This window comes from Actinia tenebrosa, unplaced genomic scaffold (assembly GCF_029948245.1).
Source record: "Actinia tenebrosa isolate PJP-AT-01 unplaced genomic scaffold, QUT_ActTen_1.0 PGA_scaffold15__27_contigs__length_11533743, whole genome shotgun sequence".
Lineage (NCBI taxonomy): Eukaryota > Metazoa > Cnidaria > Anthozoa > Actiniaria > Actiniidae > Actinia > Actinia tenebrosa.
The window spans coordinates 5,503,120-5,524,136 of record NW_028292575.1 but is presented as its reverse complement, the minus strand read 5'-3'; the positions used below and the strand labels follow the sequence as shown (position 1 = coordinate 5,524,136).

Genomic DNA, 21,017 nt, shown 5'->3' with positions numbered 1-21,017 from the left:
CACTCAACCAACAGTCAGCTCCCTTGTGTTGGCCAAATGTCCGCAAATAATTGTTGACTGGCACATGCCAGCTGGTCATACACAGGGCACACAGTACACAGGGCTTAAAATAATGGACAGACATCGGACAATGTACACCCAGAATTGGAACTTGTCCAGTCATACATACAACACATATTATTACATACATACTCGTACATAAACTTTATTTATACTCAGATTTACGGGGTAGCTCTAAAAACCAATATCATTGTCTTGCAGGTCATTTTGACCAGCAATGTTGAGCCAGAAACGAGGTATGACTGAGCTAAAACTAATTTGGCCTGTCATTATGATCTGCAACTTACTAGCCATTATTTTAAGCCCATGTACAGTGCATGATTAACTAGTGTTACACCCATTGTGACAAAAAATATTTTTGATGCAGAATTCAAGCAAAGTTATCATAGTGATACAGTTAAGAAGATGCAGTTATTACAAAGTTTATCAAGAGATTGTCATCCTTATAAGAAGTTCCTTTGGGGTAAGTTAGTTTTGTTGGTGGTCTGTATTAGTATACCATGACAATGATTTTAAAAGCAGTCGATAAAAATATATTCTGACTTCATTTTGATCAAACAGGAAATGAAGAAACCTTGAAAAACATCCCCAAAGAAAAGGTACCGTAAGAGCAGTCATTATTATACCTTCTAGAGAACTATTCAAGACTTTTTGCTATTTAACAAATTGACATCAGATTTTTATGTGTCTGTCCTCTTATTGACCATAAATTGCGTCATCACATTGTCAAAGTAGTGTGGATCCACGAGGCGTAGCCGAGCGAAATTTATTGTCAATAAGAGGACAGACACATAAAAATCTGATGTCAATTTGTTTTTTACAATAGCAAAAATGATAAAACTTCTCATTTTTAGCGATCAAAACAACCAACGGAAAGAGTGCGCACTGGTTGACGTCAGCTTTATCTGTCTGTCCTCTTATCGATGATAAAAAATAACCAATCAGTGCGCGAGAAATTTGTAAGTTATTGTAAAACACTCCATTGATGGTTGAGATGCAAACCACTAAATGAGACTTTGAGAACTCATACTAGCTAGAAGCTCACTTTTTGCAGTGGGGGTGATGGTGGGGGAGGAAATGGTGGAAGGGGGGCAATCAATGTACCATTTCCCTGCCAATAAACACACATCCAGGTTTCATCTTTAGAGTTCCCAGATCTATACCTCAGGGTCAGTAAAACGTTTTTGGTGGAGAAGGAGGCTTGGGGGAGGGAGAGGGGGGGAGCTTGGGGGAAGAGGTTGCCCCCATCACTAAACCACTGAAACTAAGCTAAAATCTTTCCTTGGAATGTTTATCATAGGGTATTGATGTGCAGAATCACCTCAAGTCCTACCAGAAAAGGATGTATTCAGCTCAGTACATGACACTGGCTCTCTGCTCTAAAGGTTTGCTAATTATATTTCTTTGAATGGGAAATCTGCAGCACAGTACTGAGTTATAACTCATATACACTGGGCTGTCTTAATGTTATCAATATTACTTAATATTATCACCATACAACTGCGCATGAACTAATAGAGTGAATAATTAAGTCAGAAAAACTTTTGGTCAACAGAGTCTCTGGACACGCTTGAAGAGTGGGTGAAAGAATTCTTTGCCGAAATACCAAATAAGTAAGAAAATTTAAAATTTAAAATTAGATTTCATGAATTAAACTTCAGTTGTCATAATTTATGAATTTTTCAGCACTATTCTTTCCTCAACATGCTGATGCCTATTCCCATCCCACCCCTCCCTGTATGTTAGTTCCCCAATCTGCTGTCCTCCCTCTTTCATCTCCATTGTCTATCTTCCAAAGGGCGGATCCAGGGGGAGGCATCAGCCCCCCTTCAGCAGAAAAAACAAAACACAACAAAACTGAAGAATGAGATCCTTTTTTTATTATTTTCCGTTGTGTTGAAGGAAGAAACTCAATTAGCCCCCCCCCCCCCCCTAAACTTAATTACCCCAGCCCCCCCAAAACTTTTGGCTGGATCCGCCCTTGCTTCCATCTGCCATCCCATCCTCATCCCGATCTCTATCCCCCCATGCTTCATCTCTCCATCAGTGCAACACAAAAACAATATCTTCTTTTTTACAATAGCTTGCTACCCAAGCCAACTTTCCAAGAATTTCCAGTAAGTATCTGGGTAGTGAAAATCTTCATTCCTAATGCAAATAATCATGTCATCTAATTGTTCCATTATTTTTTAGTATAAAAAAAAAAAAAATAAAAAAAAAAAATTGAATGATAACATTCTGAAAAACGTTTTTTTTTTATATTTCACAAAAATTAATTAAACCATAATTGTTTCAGCCTCCGTTTGAAGACTCCTTCTTCACTAAGCTATATAAAGGTATTGTACTATTTACAAGCTTTGATAATAAAGTAACTGCACTGAAAAAATTTTCACATATATTACAGTAGTTTGCTTGTTACCTGTTTGGTGAATGCGTTTTTTTTTTTCGTTCTAGTTTTACCAGTCAAGGATATTAACCAATTAGAAATCACCTGGGTGTTGCCATGCCAACAAGAACATTACAGGTAAACTTTCATCAAGTGTGATGTTTTTTCTGGGTTTTTTTGAATTTTTCTCACTAGAAAACATTTTAGTTGAACTGTGAGTTAAGCAATGTCTTAGCTTTGATCAACCATGAGGTAGTTTCAGAGATGGATCTGTGAGTAAGCCATGCCCTGATTTAGATCAGCCCAGAGGATTTTTTGAGGGTTCGATCTGCGAGTTAGCCATGCCCTGACTTAGATCAGCCCAGAGGTTGTTTCAGGGTTTGATCTGCGAGTTAGCCATGCCCTGACTTAGATCAGCCCAGAGGTCGTTACAGGGTTTAATCTGTGAGTTAGCCATGCCCTGACTTAGATCATACAAGAGGTAGTTTCAGGGTATCAAGAACATGTCATGTTTTCACCCCTGGAACTTGACGATCTTTTTGCTTTTACACATCATGTAACAGTTTCGTTTTTGTTGTATAACCAGAATCAAGCCAATGCATTACGTATCATGGCTACTAGGACACGAAGGACCAGGTAGTGTGCTTTCTTTCTTAATCAAAAGGTAAGTCAAGTTTTTTGCTATTTATATCATAAAGTAACTTCAAAATCCTCATCCTTACATTTACAGCTCTCCATTAACAATTTCAGTAAGTCTACATTGGCAACCTTATTAAAAAGATTACGACAACCAGCCCTAGAAATAGGGGCAAAGTGTGCCTTTATATATGTGAATGGTCCTGTTAATCTTTTAGGTCATGGGCAGTGAGCTTGATGTGCGGCAATGGAGAAACTGGTATTGAACATAACACCAACATGGCACTTTTTCCTTGTCTCGTCAATTTGACTGTAAGTACGACACATGCAATTATTTATACGAGTATCCCCATAAGATGCGCAGTAAGTGTGCGCGTGGACAATAGTAGTAACTGTAAAAAAGTCGGTGCCGTAGGGTTGCCTTGCCGCGACCGTGGTGTTTTCTAGAATTTTGACTCGATTGGCGGATTTTTTCTCGCGCAATGGGATTTGTCTGACAGTTCTGTGACCTTTGCGTGACCGTGTCCGCGTTGTGTTCGTGCCGTGTCCCGGGCATTTGATTGGATGGATAGTTAATTCTCACGTAATGTGATTTGTTTGATAGTGCCGTGACCTTGGCGTGACCGTGTCCGCGTTGTGTTCGTGCCGTGTCCCGGGTATTTGATTGGATGGATAGTTAATTATCGCGCAATGTGATTTGTTTGATAGTGCCGTGACCTTGGCGTGACCGTGTCCGCGTTGTGTTCGTGCCGTGTCCCGGGCATTTGATTGGATGGATAGTTAATTCTCGCGCAATGTGATTGGTCTGGCGTATGCCTTGCCGTGTCATGGCCGTGTTCATGCCGTGAGCTTTTTATTCGTACGAAACTTCTCTTTGATATTTTTGATATTACACAAAAACTGCAGTCAATCATTGATTGTTTGAAGGATTCGTCTTCACATCTTCGTGTTTTTTTTTAGGATGAAGGAATGAAGCATATTTTCGAGGTAAGAAAAGTTAAAGTATTTTTTTTCGCACATTAACCCACACGGATATATGTGAAAATGTAATGAAAGCAAAATCGATTTTTTCATTTCCAGATCATCACCATAATTTTCCAGTACCTTGAGATGTTAAGACAGATAGGACCACAACAAAGGTTTATAAGAATAAACAATAATCTTGATACAATATTTGTATTCTCTTTTTTTAGCACAAAATGTACATCTTCTCGCTTTCTGATTGGTCAAGAGCCGTGGTAAATAAGAAGACATACCATCGAGTTACGTCAACAAATTTCGAGTTGCGTGGTTTTGTGATGGTTTAAATAGCGTTGTATGTCATCTTATTTACCAGGTTATGACATCAACAGTTGGTCAAAATGTTATGAACTCACGAGGCGTAGCCGACTATAAACCTATTTCAATTAACGTTTTCATCAAGCATTCCCAAGAGAGACAAAAGACAAAAACATGGCGGCCATTGTGGTACCGTTAACAATTGATGCTAATGAGAAATCTTTTGTTAAATGGCACCAACGCTCCCCCTAGAGGCCGCGATGACGTAACGTGCAATCGAAGAATAGGCGAAAAGCGATAGATAGGTCATTCCAAGATCCAAGAATACCTGGAATGACTAGTGTTTCTGATTCTTATTCTCGTCAAGAACATGGATCTTAGTGTTGAGACTGATTCAATGTTCTTTGTATTCAACGAAAACCATTTCCATGTTGGAATGACCCATGACAATGTTTATTGAAATAGGTGTATAACTAAACCATCACAAATTTGTAAAATTTATAATATCATTTTTCCCCTCTACGAATGGAATTTCTTCCTTTCTTCCTATTTATATTTTTTTCAAAATAATTTACAATTTTTTGTTACTTTGTTTGTTTCTTGACAGAATTTATGAAGAAATACAAACTATCGAAAAATTGGAATTTCTGTTTCAAGAACAGGTACGCAACTTCTCTCGATAATCAAGATAGATTGGAAAAGATTCTCTTATTACGGTCTACTAGTCATATTCTTGCGCGTACTTCATTATAGACCACCTTGGCTCGGGCGCAATGTTTCCCCATTTCAGACCACATGTCATTCCCTAGAGTATCATTTCTTTGTTTAACGGTTGCGCACGAGAAGACACATGAATATGGATACAATGTCAATTGTTCAATTGTTTCCTTTTGTAGTGCGAGCCCTATGACTACGTGGAAAACTTGGTTGAAAACATGCAAGTAAGATAATGTAAAATATCATGTTAAACCTTTCTCGAATTAGCTTCAGTGACCATGACACAATGGCTCCAATTGATGTGCAGAAGTGATCCGTACACAAAAAGTATCGTTAAATTCGTCTTTATTCGCTTGAAATCACTGTTTTTTCACGTTATCTCTCTCGCCTCCACTCTATTATTCACTTGCTATTTCACGAGACTCTCCACACTTGCCCCACACCCCCTTTCACATTAGCTATAAGAGGGTATGAACTGAAGCACTTCTGCTCGTACAAAAAATTATTTACTTCCGGTTACCAAGTCGAGGTTGGACTTCATGTGTTCATACATTTACTGTATTTTATCAAGTTTAACCTCGACATGGAGGCATTGTTTCGTGGTCACTCAAGCGAATTCGGAAAAGGTCTATGACTTGTTGCAACAATCAGTGATCTTTGACGAATTGCAATGCTTCTTTTTGGGGGTGAACAAGGACAACGAGCCAATGATAAACAAGAATGGTTACAAGCGGTCGCTGGACTAAAAATTAACGTTTCCAGTTCCGAGCAGTCGCGCATATAAAGGCCGATCGTGCGTCACGTAAACCTTCTCTAGGGCTTTCTGTGGCCTGAATCCAAAACCCCAACCTTCGCTTTTCCTTATCAAATTCTAAAAGCTTTTCTGTTCAAAGTTGTTTAAGGAGCTGTTCTCCGGGGTCATTCATGGAGTATATAACAGCTGTTAGGGAAACTTAGTCACATGTTTTAACTCTAACTGCCAGAATTGTTATCTATTCAATACGTAGAAATTTTATAATATTTTTAATCTTGGTTTTTATTACGACATTTTGATAATTTTTACCCATTGACTGCTCAGAATATTTAGAATATTTATATAGAACTTTATTATTATTATCAGTATTCATTTAGATATTTTTTTAAATATTATTATTCATTTTTTTTAGCTATAGATTTTTATATTCATTTATTAATTTATGTTGTGTCCTCAAATAGCTTTACAGCTAATATTTTTGACACGGTAATAAAGTTTATTATTATTATTATTATTATCATTATTATTATTATTATCATCATCATCATCATCATCATCAACATAATCATCATCATCATTATTATTATTATTATCATCATCATCACCATCATCATCATCAACATCATCATTATTATTATTATCATCATCATCATCAACATAATCATCATCATCATCATCATCATTATTATTATTATCATCATCATCATCATCATCATCATCATGACAATCATCATCATCATCATCATTATTATTATTATTATTATTATTATTAGAAATTTAGTTTGACCCCGTTGAGCTGCGCCACTGCTTTACTTGCTGTGGTGACTAGCGATAAAAAGCTTTTTTTATTCATTACTGAACAACGTTTTTCCTTAATGTTTCAACAGCTTTACCCAGAAGAAGACTTTCTGACGGGCGATCAGCTGATGTGGGAGTTTAATCCCAAGGTAAGACTTGGTTCTCCTAATTTTTTAATCTAGTGCACACATGCGCGCTTTTCCTTATCCAATCAACATTAAGCTTCTACGCACCTTTCTCCCCTTGCTAACTCACTAACCATGATTCATTTGTTATCAGTAGGTGATTTCAAGTGTCCTTGACCATCTTAAGCCGGATAAAGCTATCGGAATAATGTTTCATCGTTATGCAATCAACACTTAGCTTCTACGTACTTTTCTGCCCTCTCTAACTCATTACCCATGAATTCATCTATCATTAGGTGATTTCCAATGCCCTTGATCTGCTTACGCCGGATAAAGCTAACATCGCAATCTCTTCTAAAAGTTTTAAAGACGAGTGTAGTGAGGTTGAGCCTTGGTTCCAGACTTCTTATAAATCAATCGGTAAGTTGGAGAATAGACCTTTTGCAACAACATGTCACGTGACCCTACCTCCCAAAAAGAGACGTTGGGTCAAAATGAACACCAGAAATGTAAAGAGCACCTCAATATTAGTAAGAAGGCAAAGTTTTAGCTTATGATGTTGACTATAGGAGAAATGACATTGAATATAAAACCGAATATTTTATAAGCGGATTTGTGTGGGAAAATGTGCTGGTTCGAATGGCTTGCCATCCAGCACATTTCGCCATACAAATCCTTATAAAATATTCGATTTTGTATTTAAAGCCATATCTCCTGTGTTACATGTCATAAGCGGAAACTTTATTTTCTTGCTAATATTGAGGTGCTCTTTCGATTTCTGGTGTTCATTTTGACACAACGTCTCTTTTTACGGGGGGTAGGGTCACGTGACCTGTTGTTGTAAGATACAAACATCATGACAGCTACCCGGTTGGTTCAGTTGGTTGAGCATCGGACTTTCGTGCGGTAGGTTGTGGTTGATCGTGGTAATTGAAACTCGGCTGCACCAACGCTCAGGGTCTCTAAAAACATCTAAGTAGAAGTTGATGTTTTTGGTCTAAAAATTATTCTGCAAATGGTTAGACCTTCGCCGTGGCTCAAATGACCACGTAAAATGGCGGTCCTGTCTCACTAAGGGACGTTAAACATAGAGAGACACAAGTTTATCAGTGATTAGTTGACAACTGTCACGTGTATAAAGTTGTCAGAGTTGATTTCTTTTATGTTTATATTTATACATCTCTATAGTTGTCGTGTTCCAACTTGTTTTTTTTTTTAATGTTCTGCTTCGCGGTATATTAATTTTCAGACATTGATCTAGAGTGGAAAAAAGCTTGGACAAGTAAGTAGAATATGTCATGTCGTCCGTATGTTCCCCCCCCCCCCCCCCTCATTCTCTGAGCGCTCCACGCAGGGTAGGGGTCGGTAAGGAATGTTTCAATTCTAGTCAGTGCTGCAAAATATTGTAACGATCAGCTTCATTGGTACAGGGGCTACTGGAGCGGGTTGCTTTTTGTTATTTTAGGCTCCATTAATGAGACGATTGCAAACCACCCATGGCCTTTTATTTTTCTGTAACTCTGTTCCGTTTAAGTCAAAATATTGTGCTTACTAGACATTAATTGTATCTAAAAGATCTGCAGCTCAATCCTGAACTTCACATCCCAACTGAAAACATCTTCATCGGTAAGAAGGAACTTGAAAAAAACGCTTTTGCCTTGGGCGAAATGTTTTCACGTTTCAGACAACGTGTTATTCTCTTGAGAATAAGACTTTTTGTTTGAGTTGTATCCATATTCATGTGTCTTCCCATGTGCAGCTGTTAAACAAAGAAAGGATACTCTAGAGAATCGTATGTGGTCTGAAATGGGAAAACATTACACCATAGCTAAAAAGGTTTACTTCTTTTTTGATATTTGTTAACTCGTCCAAATAACACATTAATTTTATGTTGTTCTTTGTAGCAACTGATTTTGAGATTAAAGAGAAAGATGTCAAGTCACCCGAGGTAAAGTATTTGTTGAAAAGGTTGGCTGAATCTGCTGCTTGTGTCTGCTAATTTTCTCTAATTGTGTTTAATAACGTATGCCTAATATGGCGATCGGTCTTACTTTTGTTGTTGTTGACAGTGCTAATGGTTTTTCCTTGCTGTTGTGGTTTTGGTTGCTGCTGCTGGTATTGTTGCTGCTAATATTATTGTTGTCACGGTTATCCTCGCTGCTGCTGTTGTTGTTGTTGCTACTGTTGTTGTTGCTGCTGCTGTCATTGTTGTTGTTGCGGTTGTTTTTTGTTGCTGCTGTCATTGTTGTTGGTGCTGTTGTTTTTTGTTGCTGCTGTCATTGTTGTTGGTGCTGTTGTTTTTTGTTGCTGCTGCTATCGTTGTTGGTGCAGTTGTTTTTTGTTGCTGCTGGTATTGTTGTTGCTAATGTTATTGTTTTCTCGGTTATGGTGTGCTGCTGCTGTAGTTGTTGTTACTGCTGGTATTGTTGCTGCCAATGTTATTGTGTCACGGTTGTCTTCACTGCTGCTGTTACTGTTGTTTCATTCTGTCGTCGCTGTTGTTGTTTCTTACTGTATATTACTGTATATATTTTTTTGCTGTTTTTCATTGTTTCAACAGCCTCATTGTTTTTATTTCTTTTTTTTTCCAGTTTCCAGTAGTAATACTAGACAATGATTTTGGTAAAGTATGGCATCGCAAGGACGATAAATTCAACACACCAAGAGGTAATGACGTAGCTACAGTTTTTAAGAATCTTTTCCTTTTATCCGAATCCTCTCTTCCAAAATAGAGGTTTGGCACCATCACGTGACGGCAGCCATGTTAGATGGCTGGAACAATAAAACCGTTTTACATAAGAAATAATTCAACTCCCGAGAGCAAAGGGATTTTATTGTTCTGCCATCTAACCACAGGAAGTCCAAGCTGGATTATGGCGCCGGCACGTGATGGTGCAAAACCTCTATACACCAGTTTCGCATTCTTTGCATACATATGGATCAGATGTTTTTTAATGTGTTTCGTTTTTACAGCTCGATACTACTTTCACTTAATTTCGCCAAACGTAAACCACGTTCCTGCGAGGTAAGCTGACAAATTGGATCTTTGAAAACTGCCCTGCCTTGCCTTCCCTTCGTTGATAGTTCAATCATTTCTCATCTTTAGTTCAGCGGATTACAGTGCGCCTAATGCCTGATACAATACGTGAAGTGAATAGTTAAATGATTGATGAATTTTTTTCTTCATTTGAGTGTTGTTACTTTGTTATAAAGGTTTTGATTTTTGAATGGATTCCCATAAAATGGTTCCCGTACGAGTATGAAACATACGGTACAGACTTACAGCACGAACACCGTACAACATACCGTATAATGGGAACAGCTTCCCACTGTTTTCCAGTAATTTATCCAATCACAGGTAGTTACGGCTACGGTAAGATACGTACGGCTATTAATTTGCCGCATCGTTCCCCACTCATATGAAACCGCTCTAAAAAGAATTGTTTGATTATTTTCTTTGCTTTATTTATAGCATGGTTCTTACAGAAATATTTCTCAAAGTTCTTGAATACAACTTGAAGGAAATTTCCTACGCAGCAGACGTCGCTCAGCTAAGGTTGGTGTGCAAGATAACACTGACTATAGACCCCTTGCAGCACGTCGGAATGCAGCTCAATAGATCCCATGCAAGTGACGCCAAATCAGCTCGATCTGGGGGACAAAACAAAAGAATTCCAATCTCCTGAGGATTGGAACCTATTGTTTTGTCTGCCCAAATTGAGCTGCTTTGACGTCACATGCAAGGGGTCTATAGTTTTCTCAAAAATGTACAAAAAATTAAAAGTTTTTGTTGTTTTTGTTGTTAGTTATTCAATGAATATTCATGAGACAGGAATTGTATTAAAGCTGGATGGATTCAATCATAAACTACCTGTAAGTAAACCATACAAGCCCTAGCATGGAGGAGAGGGACAATATTCTCTCTGGAGATCTACGCACGATGTCTCAAATATCACTCGTTTTATATACTACTGGAGAGGAATGCGTCCCAGGGGATTACATCTTACACTCCAACGTGTCTGGAACGGGTATAAATGATCTGCCTTACACAAAATAACCCTCTTCGAACCAGTTAGGAATTCGAGTATGAGACAGCTCGACCCCACCCACGTCCACCCCTGCCCCCCCCCCCCCGAGGCGATGAATTAAACGAGCTACCCACTGCGAGCTACCCTAAAGCTAACGCATTGGAGGACATCTCCCCATAACTAAGTGCCACTTCAGGCATTGTGTGTGGGAATTCTCAGTGGGAATATTATCTTACTTTTGTAAATAATAGAATTTAGTATTTTTACACAAATCCGGTGCGCTCACTGGTCACAATTTTGATCACAATTTACGTCTTATGCTGTTATATCCACCAACAGGTGAATATAACACGCACACTTGCGACCGCTTGTTTGTTGATGTGTGCCGCTTGCTGAGATAAAAAAATTTGAAGAAAAAAAGTTTTTTCTTCATCATTCATTCAAATTCAATTGTGTTAAAAATAATAAAAAGAAGCATTCGCCTCAGGCTCAATGAATATCGGGTTCACCTTTGGCGAATAATTGTTAAAAAATGTTTAGATAAAAGAAGGGAAAGGAAGGATGAATGCTGCCTTCTTCTAAGATTCGGGATTCCATTTTATTCTTTACGTGGAATTTCAGTTTTTGGTGTGAACGTTTGCTCTGAAACGCGGCCATCTTCCTTGTTTAACCACTTTTGGGATTCTTGTGTAAATACAGTATAACTCTCTTTCTACAGCTTTTGTTCAAGACCATTGTAGATTACTTCGTAAACTTTGTAGTTAATGAACAGACGTTTAATATGGTCAAGGTAAGTGTTTGCCTCAAATACCTTTTAACATCATCCAGATTTTCCACGTATGATCTTGCGTAATCAGTTGCATAATTCAAGCTACCTCGCATAGTATAGCAAGCATAGGTGCTTGCAGCCGTTACGCAGGCTAAAGTGCTTGCATAATAAGTGCCCAGACGAACGTGGAGGACCAAAATGATTAATAAGTGCCGCTCCCTGAATTAACACAGTTTATAAAACCCAAAAACTTTAATAAACTCCGCGTTGCTTAAACGAGTAAATACGGTATTCAATGCATGGTAGGTCTTTATTACTTCGGCAAATATATTTCATTGTTAGCTTTTTCTTTCTGGCCTTGTAGAAACAATTAACTCGAGTGTATCGTAACATCATTATCAAGCCACAGAGACTTGCAAGGTAAAAGAAAAGTTTAAAAAAAGTGCTGCTTTTACAGAATTTCTGGGTTCCTTTGCAATGGACCTTTCTCTTGACCCTTCTCAAAATTATCTTGGATGCGAGCCTAACATGGAAAAACGAAAGAAATATTTTTTTCTCGATGGAATTTGTGGCATTTCTTTTGTATTTCCATGTTAGCTTTGCATTCAAGACAATTTGAGAAGGGTACATAGAGTATCCTTTTTTTGTTCTCTAGTTGGATAGCCACAGGAATCCCAGTTACAAAAGTCAACTCTATTACTTCACTGCTTATATAAAATTTGTGTTTTTTCAGGTCTGTAAGGCTAAGTATTCTACAGCTGGTCAAATGGACAATTGTCGACAAGAGAGGAGCTATCGATAAGATTACCCTGAAGGATGTTGAGGTAAGCTCCAATGACTATAGAGGTTTTGCACCATCAGGTGACGGCAGCCATGTTAGATGGCAGGAACAATACAATCGTTTCACATAAGAAAGAATTTAATTCGCAAGCGCAAAGGGATCTTTTTACTGTTCTGCAATCTACCCACAGGCAGTCCAAGCTGTATTATGGGTGTGGGCACGTGATAGTACAAAACGGATCTATAGGTGATAGCTCAAGAGCCTTCCAAGTATTATAGTGTCCTCGCTGCACTCCCACGACTTGCGGTTGTTCTCATTGTATTACCTTTTCCCCACCCTTGCGCTGTTTTGGTCCTTTTGAGAGCTTCGCCAGGTCTACTCCATACTCATACATGAGTACAGTGAGACCGATGTGAATATAATACTAATGCGGTCTCACCGAAAACGCTTCGAAAGCCTCGCGTCCACACCAGCGTTTACATAGCTTTTTATTGCGTCCACAATAAAACGATCACAAATGCCGATATGGTCGGGAATGATTCTTGTGATATCGTCTCACATCTGTGCATGCGAAAAACAGAGGTACCCGTGTGAATGACGTCAGCATTTTCTAAAGCCTCCGCACGAATACGATAAGCCTCCGTTTTCTAATGTCTCCATTCTGAAAAGTGTTTGTAAACTCTCCACTCCGCATGCATTGAGAACATTTTAAATTTTATGGGTTTTAAATGAAAGCGCTCAGCGTTTTCTCTGGTTTTAGCGTGCAGGGGTGTTTTAGTTCTGTTTTCTTGGGGGGAGGGGTAGGGTACAAGTCAAAGTCATGCAAGTACAAGTTCAAGGATCTCTCAGGTTGTGATAAGTTGTAATAATCTCTCACTTTACAGAACTTTGCCTCGTCCTTTAAGTCTCAACTGTACGTAGAGAGTCTGATTCAAGGGAATGTTACTTCAGAGGAAGCCATCTGTCTTCAGGAATATCTTTGTAGGTAAGTGGATATTACCTTCAGTGTTGGTGTGGAAATCTTTCAATTTATAGAAAGAAACAGGGCTTCATTTGTTTTTATTATTGCTAATACCAAATAAACCAGGGTCTTATGATTTGCAATAGTCTGCTAGTTTGTTTACACTAGAGTGCATACCATATATCCTTGAAACACTTTGTCAGAATTTGCACACATTTGCACAAATTAGTAAGTTTGGTAGACCGTAGACACGAAACTTTGCACTATTTTGTACAATTTTTTTTACTCAGACTGAAGTTTACGGCTAATGTATTAGCTTCATGGGATAATACAAAAAAATCAATTGTATACTTGGGAGATAATGTAGTATAAAATTTTCTTTTTTTCTTCTTTTTCTTTTTCAGTAAATTGAATCCTTCTCCTCTTCAACTTGGTTATCATCCCAAGGTTTGTAGATAGTTTTCAAATCCATCGGGCGACCACTCTTCACTGTTTGCTCAACCAGTAGCTAAGTAGCTAGTATCTCAGCCAATTAGAGCGTAGAATTTGTGATAGACCATGGTGGTCTATCACAAATCCTGCGCTCTGATTGGCTGAGCATTAGTAGGTTTATACTAATGCTTTTTGTTCTGTCTGTCCTCTTCCAGATAAGGGTAGTAGAGCTACCGTGTACGGAGAGTATTTGTCGTATTGCAGGCTTCAATAAGGATGATACCAACACTGTAGTTACTAACTATTATCAGGTAAGGTATTAAACACCATACGTATCCCATCACATTATATATATTTTTATCTTATTGCCATTCATCTCAATTCTTCGTTGTTGTAGTCTGGACCAGCTTCAGTAGAAGACTTTGCAGTGATGGAATTACTTATCGTGAGTCTAGTGCTAGTATATTATAGAAATTATCACATGTTAAAAGCTTGATATATTTTTCATTCACGAGTTCCCATACCACGATATAGCAAACAAGCGAGTCTGCGCGCGACGGAGCAATATCGTGATATGGAAAACGAGTGAATCAAAAAGATATCAGGCTCTTAACATTTGTGTAATAATAAGTGATACCTATCGAACCTAAACGTGTGGTAAATTATCTTACACTACTTACTTGTTTATATAATGGTAATCTTGATCTTGATCAACATTTAGACATTTGTTTGTTTGTGTTTAGATGAAGATGGAAGAGCCTTGCTTTGATATATTGAGAACTAGAGAACAACTAGGGTGGGTATTCTTTCTCCTACCATACCTCCTTCCCTCCCTATCTCCTTCCCTGCCTACCTCCTTCCCTGCCTACTTCCCTCCCTCCCTCCTTCCCTCCCTCCCTCCTTCCCTCCCATCCCTCCTTCTCTCCCTTCCTCCTTCCCTCCCTACCTCCTTCCCTCCTCCCTCCTTCCTCCCTCCCTCCTTCCCTTCCTCCCTCCTTCCCTCCCTCCCTCCCTCCTTCCCTCCCTACCTCCTCCTTCCCTACCCCTTTTCCTGCCTATGTCCTTTCCTCCTTCCCTGCCTATGTCCTTTTCTCCTTCCCTCCCGACCCTCCTTCCCTCCCTACCTCCTTCCCTCCCTACCTCCTTGCCTCCCTACCTCCTACCCTCCCTACCTCCTTCCCTCCCTACCTCCTTCCCCCCCTGCCTCCTTCCCTCCCTACCCCTTCCCTGCCTACGTCCTTTCCTCCTTCCCTGCCTACCTCCTTCCCTGCCTACCTCCTTCCCTGCTTACCTCCTTCACACCAGATGGTTTCATGTTTCTTCGCCAGCGTTTTACTCCTGTACTATTTTATTTTTTCCTCAAACCTTCACAACTACCATCTGGATTTTCCCATCAGGTATTCAGTATTTTGTGCTTGCCGTAACACATTTGGTATCATCGGCTTTTCTGTAACCGTCCAATCCCAGGCAGAGAAATTCAGGTAAACCAAGTCCCAGGGGTATACACCTTTTTCAATAAACGTTGTCATCGCCAAAGGCGATAGGCGAAAAACGATAAGAGATAGGTCATTCCAAGATCCAAGAATAACTGGAATGGCTTGTGTTTCTGCTTCTTATTCTCGTCAGGAACATAGACCTTAGTGTTGAGACTGATCTAATGTTCTTTGTGTGTAACGGAACCATTTTCATGTCGAAATGACCTATCGCCTATCGCCTATCGCCTATCGTTTTTGGAGATGACAACGTTTATCGAAATAGGTGTATATACGTAAAACTGTGTCATTATGGTATTGACCTTTGACATAACCAACGTGGTGCATTATGGTCTAACTTGGGTACAAACATATTTTGTCCATCATGCCTTATATGGGGTCTCTTGTACCCAAGATAGACCAGAATGCACCTCGTTTGTCTAGCTCAGTAAAAGCCTATACCTGATTTACGTAACCGATTGTGAAATATGTTGTTCTTTGTATTGAGGGTACCGAGAATCCATCCTATAAACTCGAAAATGGCTTATGGTGAAAAAAGTCGATTTTCTATTTTTTTTATTATACGTTTAAAAATATAGATATAAATCAAATCATAACATTATTGCTTTCTTATTCAGTGTGACCCACATTCAGTCCCGTATCGATTCTTTTCTGGAGGAATTCAAAGGCATCCTAGAGACGACTAAAGACAAGGACTTCCAAAGTCAGGTATGGATATTTGGCATCGCTTGCCAGATTTTTCATGATATCCAGGTCGGGTGATAAAACGCTCTTCTCTCACCTCTGAGGACTGGAGTTTGAATCCCAGACACAGGGGCGAGCGAGGTCTCGATTATAGGGGAGAGGGACAATGTACCATTCCCGCAAAATCCACGGGAATCCCGCATGAATTAATTATTTTTTGTTGTCGAACGCAAAAAAAAAAAAAAGAAAAAAAAAAGAAAAAATTAGGGTGGAAGGGGAGGGTGGGACTTTCCTTCCCATCCTTACGCTAGTGCCCAGTGATCAAATGCTGATCTGAGTTGGTTCGTTCTCTTTCTGAACTGGAAGGTTTTTCCGGCTCTCAGGTCTTTTCAAAATTTTCTCAAACCGACCCTAACTAATTCAAACTGGTTTTAACAGCAGTGGCGCAGCTCAACGGTGTCGAACTGAAAGTATATAAACGCGCCTCTGGCAGGCAGCTGCTATACTGTCCATGTATGACCCAGGAAAAAATGTGAAAAAAAGATTGCTTGTTTTTTTTTTAAAAGGTTGATTCGTTAATCGAACTCAAACAACACGAGGATCTCAGTCTCGCAGACGAAACAAACAAAAACTGGTACGAAGTGCTGGACCAGACATACCTATTCGATCGCAACAAGAGAGAGGTATTTACAACATTATATACAGCTATTTCAAAAAAGGTTGACGACGGTTTCGTTGCATTTGTATACTAAGCCCTATTGTACTATGGGCGATGTGAATTCAATCATCGAAAGATCACAACGATATGGATTTTCCTGCACGTTTTTCCGGCATAATTTCTTCTGTGCTGACAAAAAGTTTCATATAAATATAATGCATTTCAAGCGTAGTAGACAACATGTAACAAGCAACATGTAGCATGCACATGCAACTTATACATGCAGCAAGCAACATGCATAATGTAACAAGTAACATGAAACAAGCAACATGCAACATGTAACGAGCAACATGAAACAAGCAACATGCAACATGTAACAAGCAACATGTAGCATGCACATGCAACTTGTACATGCAGCAAGCAACATGCATAATGTAACAAGTAACATGAAACAAGCAACATGCAACATGTAACGAGCAACATGAAACAAGCAACATGTAACAAGCAACATGTAGCATGCACATGCAACTTGTACATGCAGCAAGCAACATGCATAATGTAACAAGTAACATGAAACAAGCAACATGCAACATGCAACATGTAACAAGCAACATGTAGCATGCACATGCAACTTGTACATGCAGCAAGCAACATGCATAATGTAACAAGTAACATGCAACATGTAACAAGCAACATGTCGCATGCACATGCAACTTGTACATGCAGCAAGCAACATGCATAATGTAACAAGTAACATGAAACAAGCAACATGCAACATGTAACGAGCAACATGAAACAAGCAACATGCAACATGTAACAAGCAACATGTAGCATGCATATGCAACTTGTACATGCAGCAAGCAACATACAACAAGCAACATGCAACATGTAACAAGCAACATGTAGCATGCACATGCAACATGTAACAAGCAACATGCAACATGTAACGAGCAACATGTAGCATGCACATGCAACATGCAACAAAAGCTTCACCAACGGTTTTTGACATAGCTGTATCTTCAAAACTTTCATCATAATCATCATCACCTGCACCATAATCGCCATAATCTTCATTTAATCTTCACCTACACCAGTAACATCATCATCACTATCACATGCACCACCACCACTACCACAATCTTTCCATTATCACCATCACCATCATCATTGCCTATACCGTGATCTCCACCGTCATCATCATCACCATTACCGTCATAACTTTTTCAAAACCTTTGTTTTACACAGATCGAAGCATTGAGGAAACTAACAAAGGAAGATGTCATACAGTGTTATAAAAGTCACATGAAAAATGGCGACAAGTACAAAAAACTAAGCATCCAGGTACGATTACAACACTCTTCTTGATTTTCTATTCACTTAAGTAGACATACACTATAGCCTCCGCAGTCCGCAGGCATCTCTTTGCCTTTTTTTCTCTCTTTTCGTATACTGGAATTCCTGTGTTATCTGTGCATAGACCGAACGGAACTCCTTAGTCTCCCTCGTTTTTACCACGGGAAACCCATCCCTCTCGAATCACAACAAAAACCCAAGCGAGTAGCCTGCGGAGGAGGCTAGACACATTGTAGTATCAAGTACATTAGTCGATACGGGAACCCTCTGTTTTGTGTAAATGACACGCACTGAAAGATTTCCTGCGGTGCACCGGACATACGCTTTTGTCAAGAGTTCTGTCTGGCATTGGGCATTGGCATCGATGTGCCGTCTTAATTCAACTTTTGTTGTATTCTATTGTGGTGAGCTGTTAATATCAATCGACATCAGTTACTGTAACAAAGCTTTATTTGCCCCCTGGACGCCCCATAATGCCTTTCGATCCAAGATGGCCGCCATATCGTCGAAGTAGTCCATTATTGCTATGTCAATTCAGGACCAACACCTAGTCAAAATATCTCAACTACCAAACGAATGTAAATGAACGATGCATCATAACATGTTATTTTACTGTGTTACAGATCGTAGGGTCTGGAGACTCCGAGGTTTACGGTAGTAACATCACTGATGGTTTGAAAGAAAATCTACAAGATGGGCTACCTGAGGAAAGTGATGACGAGGGTTGCAAAGAGGAATGGGTTTTGAGACCACTACATGTAGTGAAAGAAGAAAGTATCTGTATTCTGGACACAGCGGATTTTAAGCGAACGAGACCTGTTTATCCTGTTTCACAAATCAATTAATTCTTGGAGTTCATGTGACGTCATAGCCGCCATTTTGGTTGACTTTGACAAAAGATTTGTGGTAGTTCGTTCATGTTCTAGAAAAACATAGAACGACAATATACAAGACAAGACAATGCATACAATATGAAAAAATACACTACTCTACTATTGATGGTTTTCACGGCGGCCATGTTGGAGGTACTTAACAAAAGAATTGTCAATGAATTATTTTGTTATATCCTCCAACATGGCCGCCGTGTCTTTTGTTATTTAATTCCCTTGGGAATGGTTGAAAACCATCAATACATTGTATTCCACTAGAACATGAACTTGTCTGAAGCAGATTGGTCTTTGGTTATACTAACCAACATGGTGGCCGCGTCTTTTTCCCTTTCATACATATTCTATTGGGAAGGGACGCGCTTGACCAATAGAGCCGAGGGAAAGACCGCTTGCCCTTCCTCTGCTTTTCGCAGCACCACAGACCACCCGCGAGCAACGCTGGCTAGGAAAATCAATAATTGGTCTCTAAATAGGTGTATATAGGCTAAATAGGTGGGTTTTTTCCTTTTTCCATCTGGCAATTGCAGCACTTTATTAATTAGTTTATTGCGTGTTTATTTATTTATTATTTTTTGCTTTGCTTCTTTAGTCTAGGTTGGTTTTTTCCTGGTTCTGCAAAACCTTGGAATGCTATATCACTTTTCAAGATGGCTAAGTTTGCGTGTGTTTTTTTTTTTTAATTATTTATTTTTATTTGCTTCTGCAAATCAGCCTAGGCTGGTTTTTGGATCGATCGGTTTTTTTTTTTCTGGTTCTGAAAATCCTTGCAATGCTATATCACTTTTCAAGATGGCTGTTAGTTTAAGATATAGTTTTATTTCCATTTCCAGTGCATCCACCCAGCAAGACCTCTGATTACGGCCCTCTATCGTATCAGTGAAACAGAAATAAATGAACGAATATTTTGAGAGAACGTCTTATTATCATCAGATTACCGTTATCATTATTTAGCTTTAATATTACAGTCAAAACGCCTAATAATAACGTAACCGGTTCAAAACTCGAATTCTGAATGAATCATTCCATATAAGGAACACCATAATCCAATCAGAATTTGAGTTTTGAATCAGTTATTATTTTGAATCCTGAGTTTTCGTATTCTCAGAAAAAATAATAAATTTAGAATTCGAATAATAATACCATTAATGGAATCGAGGAGAGTTTTGACTGTAATATTTTTTTTGTAAACTCAACAAGTACAGTATCCGTCAGAAGTAGGTTCTTTTCTAACAGACGGCTGCATTGACCATTTCGTTTTGGAATACAGTCAAAGGCGTATCTAGGTGTGGGTCCTAGGGTACCGGGAAACCGCCCCCTTTTCCAGCCTCGGTGAAAGGTGAGCCTAAATTTATAAGAAGGCGGGCGTTGGTAATCATAGCCTGCGTCACCGGAATTTTCTTCGTAACGCGACGCAGGCTAGGTAATCACGGACTTTCAGTGATTCTCGTGAGCACCCGGCCACACGGATATCAAATTGTTTATCACTGTGTTTCTTGATTACAGACTCATTTGCTCAGGCTTAGCCTCGATTTTGTTAAGAATATCCACTTGTTCCAGTCAAGGACCGTCAAGTTTCAAAGTGCTCGTATCGTTGAAGTTGTGCATTCTTTACTTTACCGTTGGTATTTGCGAGTAATTAGACACTGATTCGAAGATAAGCCTGAATAAATGAGTCTGTAATCAAGAAACACAGTGGTAATTTGGAACTCGAAACTGGACTATCATGTATTGCCCTTACGTAGCGTTTTAGAATTTCAGTTTCGCCCGGCCCTTTTTGCCTGCTCGCATCCAGTCTTTTCACTGTCAAGTCATGTCTAAAAGAGCGTATGCATGCAAGGCTAGAAATTACCTTGCGAGCAGAGTCTCCTTTCTCGCAGTTGCGTGTTCACGGGCGGATAGGTTTGAATGAAAAGCCATTGGCCACAAATTCCTTTTTCTAAAATATCCGGTGAGGTCGCGAACTTGTCAGTCATGTGTCAAAAAATTGTTTGTCACCTGCCGAATCACGAAATGCTATAGTAGTCATACTTATCATTAACGGGATCGATACCTAGTGTTTGTTTTTTATTATAAGGGAATCTGAATTTGCCAACGAAGGCCCTGGTCTGTAATATTACAGTAAAAGAGAAATTGAGAAATTGAAAGGGAGTGTTTTAAAAATAAGGAAATGCACGACTTCACCAACCAAGGCCACCCAGACAAATTTTCATACAA

The 21,017-nt window shown here is 39.1% G+C and overlaps 1 protein-coding gene across 1 annotated transcript in view; it reads left to right on the top strand.

Annotated features, from left to right (window-relative positions):
- LOC116297118 (nardilysin) overlaps positions 1–19,716 on the top strand; it is a 24,458-nt gene extending 4,742 nt beyond the window's left edge. Inside the window, exons 7-42 of the mRNA XM_089030667.1 lie at positions 428–523; positions 622–659; positions 1,361–1,445; positions 1,616–1,673; positions 2,144–2,177; positions 2,357–2,396; positions 2,515–2,584; positions 3,033–3,110; positions 3,301–3,394; positions 4,043–4,069; positions 4,163–4,221; positions 4,968–5,022; positions 5,257–5,301; positions 6,719–6,778; positions 7,051–7,174; positions 8,004–8,036; positions 8,330–8,380; positions 8,659–8,702; positions 9,346–9,421; positions 9,728–9,779; positions 10,227–10,310; positions 10,561–10,627; positions 11,501–11,572; positions 11,916–11,971; positions 12,285–12,375; positions 13,217–13,317; positions 13,698–13,740; positions 13,941–14,036; positions 14,123–14,170; positions 14,469–14,521; positions 15,123–15,206; positions 15,836–15,926; positions 16,469–16,585; positions 17,806–17,901; positions 18,537–19,464; positions 19,634–19,716. Coding sequence (XP_088886793.1) covers positions 428–523; positions 622–659; positions 1,361–1,445; positions 1,616–1,673; positions 2,144–2,177; positions 2,357–2,396; positions 2,515–2,584; positions 3,033–3,110; positions 3,301–3,394; positions 4,043–4,069; positions 4,163–4,221; positions 4,968–5,022; positions 5,257–5,301; positions 6,719–6,778; positions 7,051–7,174; positions 8,004–8,036; positions 8,330–8,380; positions 8,659–8,702; positions 9,346–9,421; positions 9,728–9,779; positions 10,227–10,310; positions 10,561–10,627; positions 11,501–11,572; positions 11,916–11,971; positions 12,285–12,375; positions 13,217–13,317; positions 13,698–13,740; positions 13,941–14,036; positions 14,123–14,170; positions 14,469–14,521; positions 15,123–15,206; positions 15,836–15,926; positions 16,469–16,585; positions 17,806–17,901; positions 18,537–18,758 — 2,540 coding nt within the window. The 3' untranslated portion in view covers positions 18,759–19,464; positions 19,634–19,716. The remainder of the gene's footprint in view (positions 1–427; positions 524–621; positions 660–1,360; positions 1,446–1,615; positions 1,674–2,143; positions 2,178–2,356; positions 2,397–2,514; positions 2,585–3,032; positions 3,111–3,300; positions 3,395–4,042; positions 4,070–4,162; positions 4,222–4,967; positions 5,023–5,256; positions 5,302–6,718; positions 6,779–7,050; positions 7,175–8,003; positions 8,037–8,329; positions 8,381–8,658; positions 8,703–9,345; positions 9,422–9,727; positions 9,780–10,226; positions 10,311–10,560; positions 10,628–11,500; positions 11,573–11,915; positions 11,972–12,284; positions 12,376–13,216; positions 13,318–13,697; positions 13,741–13,940; positions 14,037–14,122; positions 14,171–14,468; positions 14,522–15,122; positions 15,207–15,835; positions 15,927–16,468; positions 16,586–17,805; positions 17,902–18,536; positions 19,465–19,633) is intronic.
- The last annotated feature ends 1,301 nt before the right edge of the window (positions 19,717–21,017 follow it).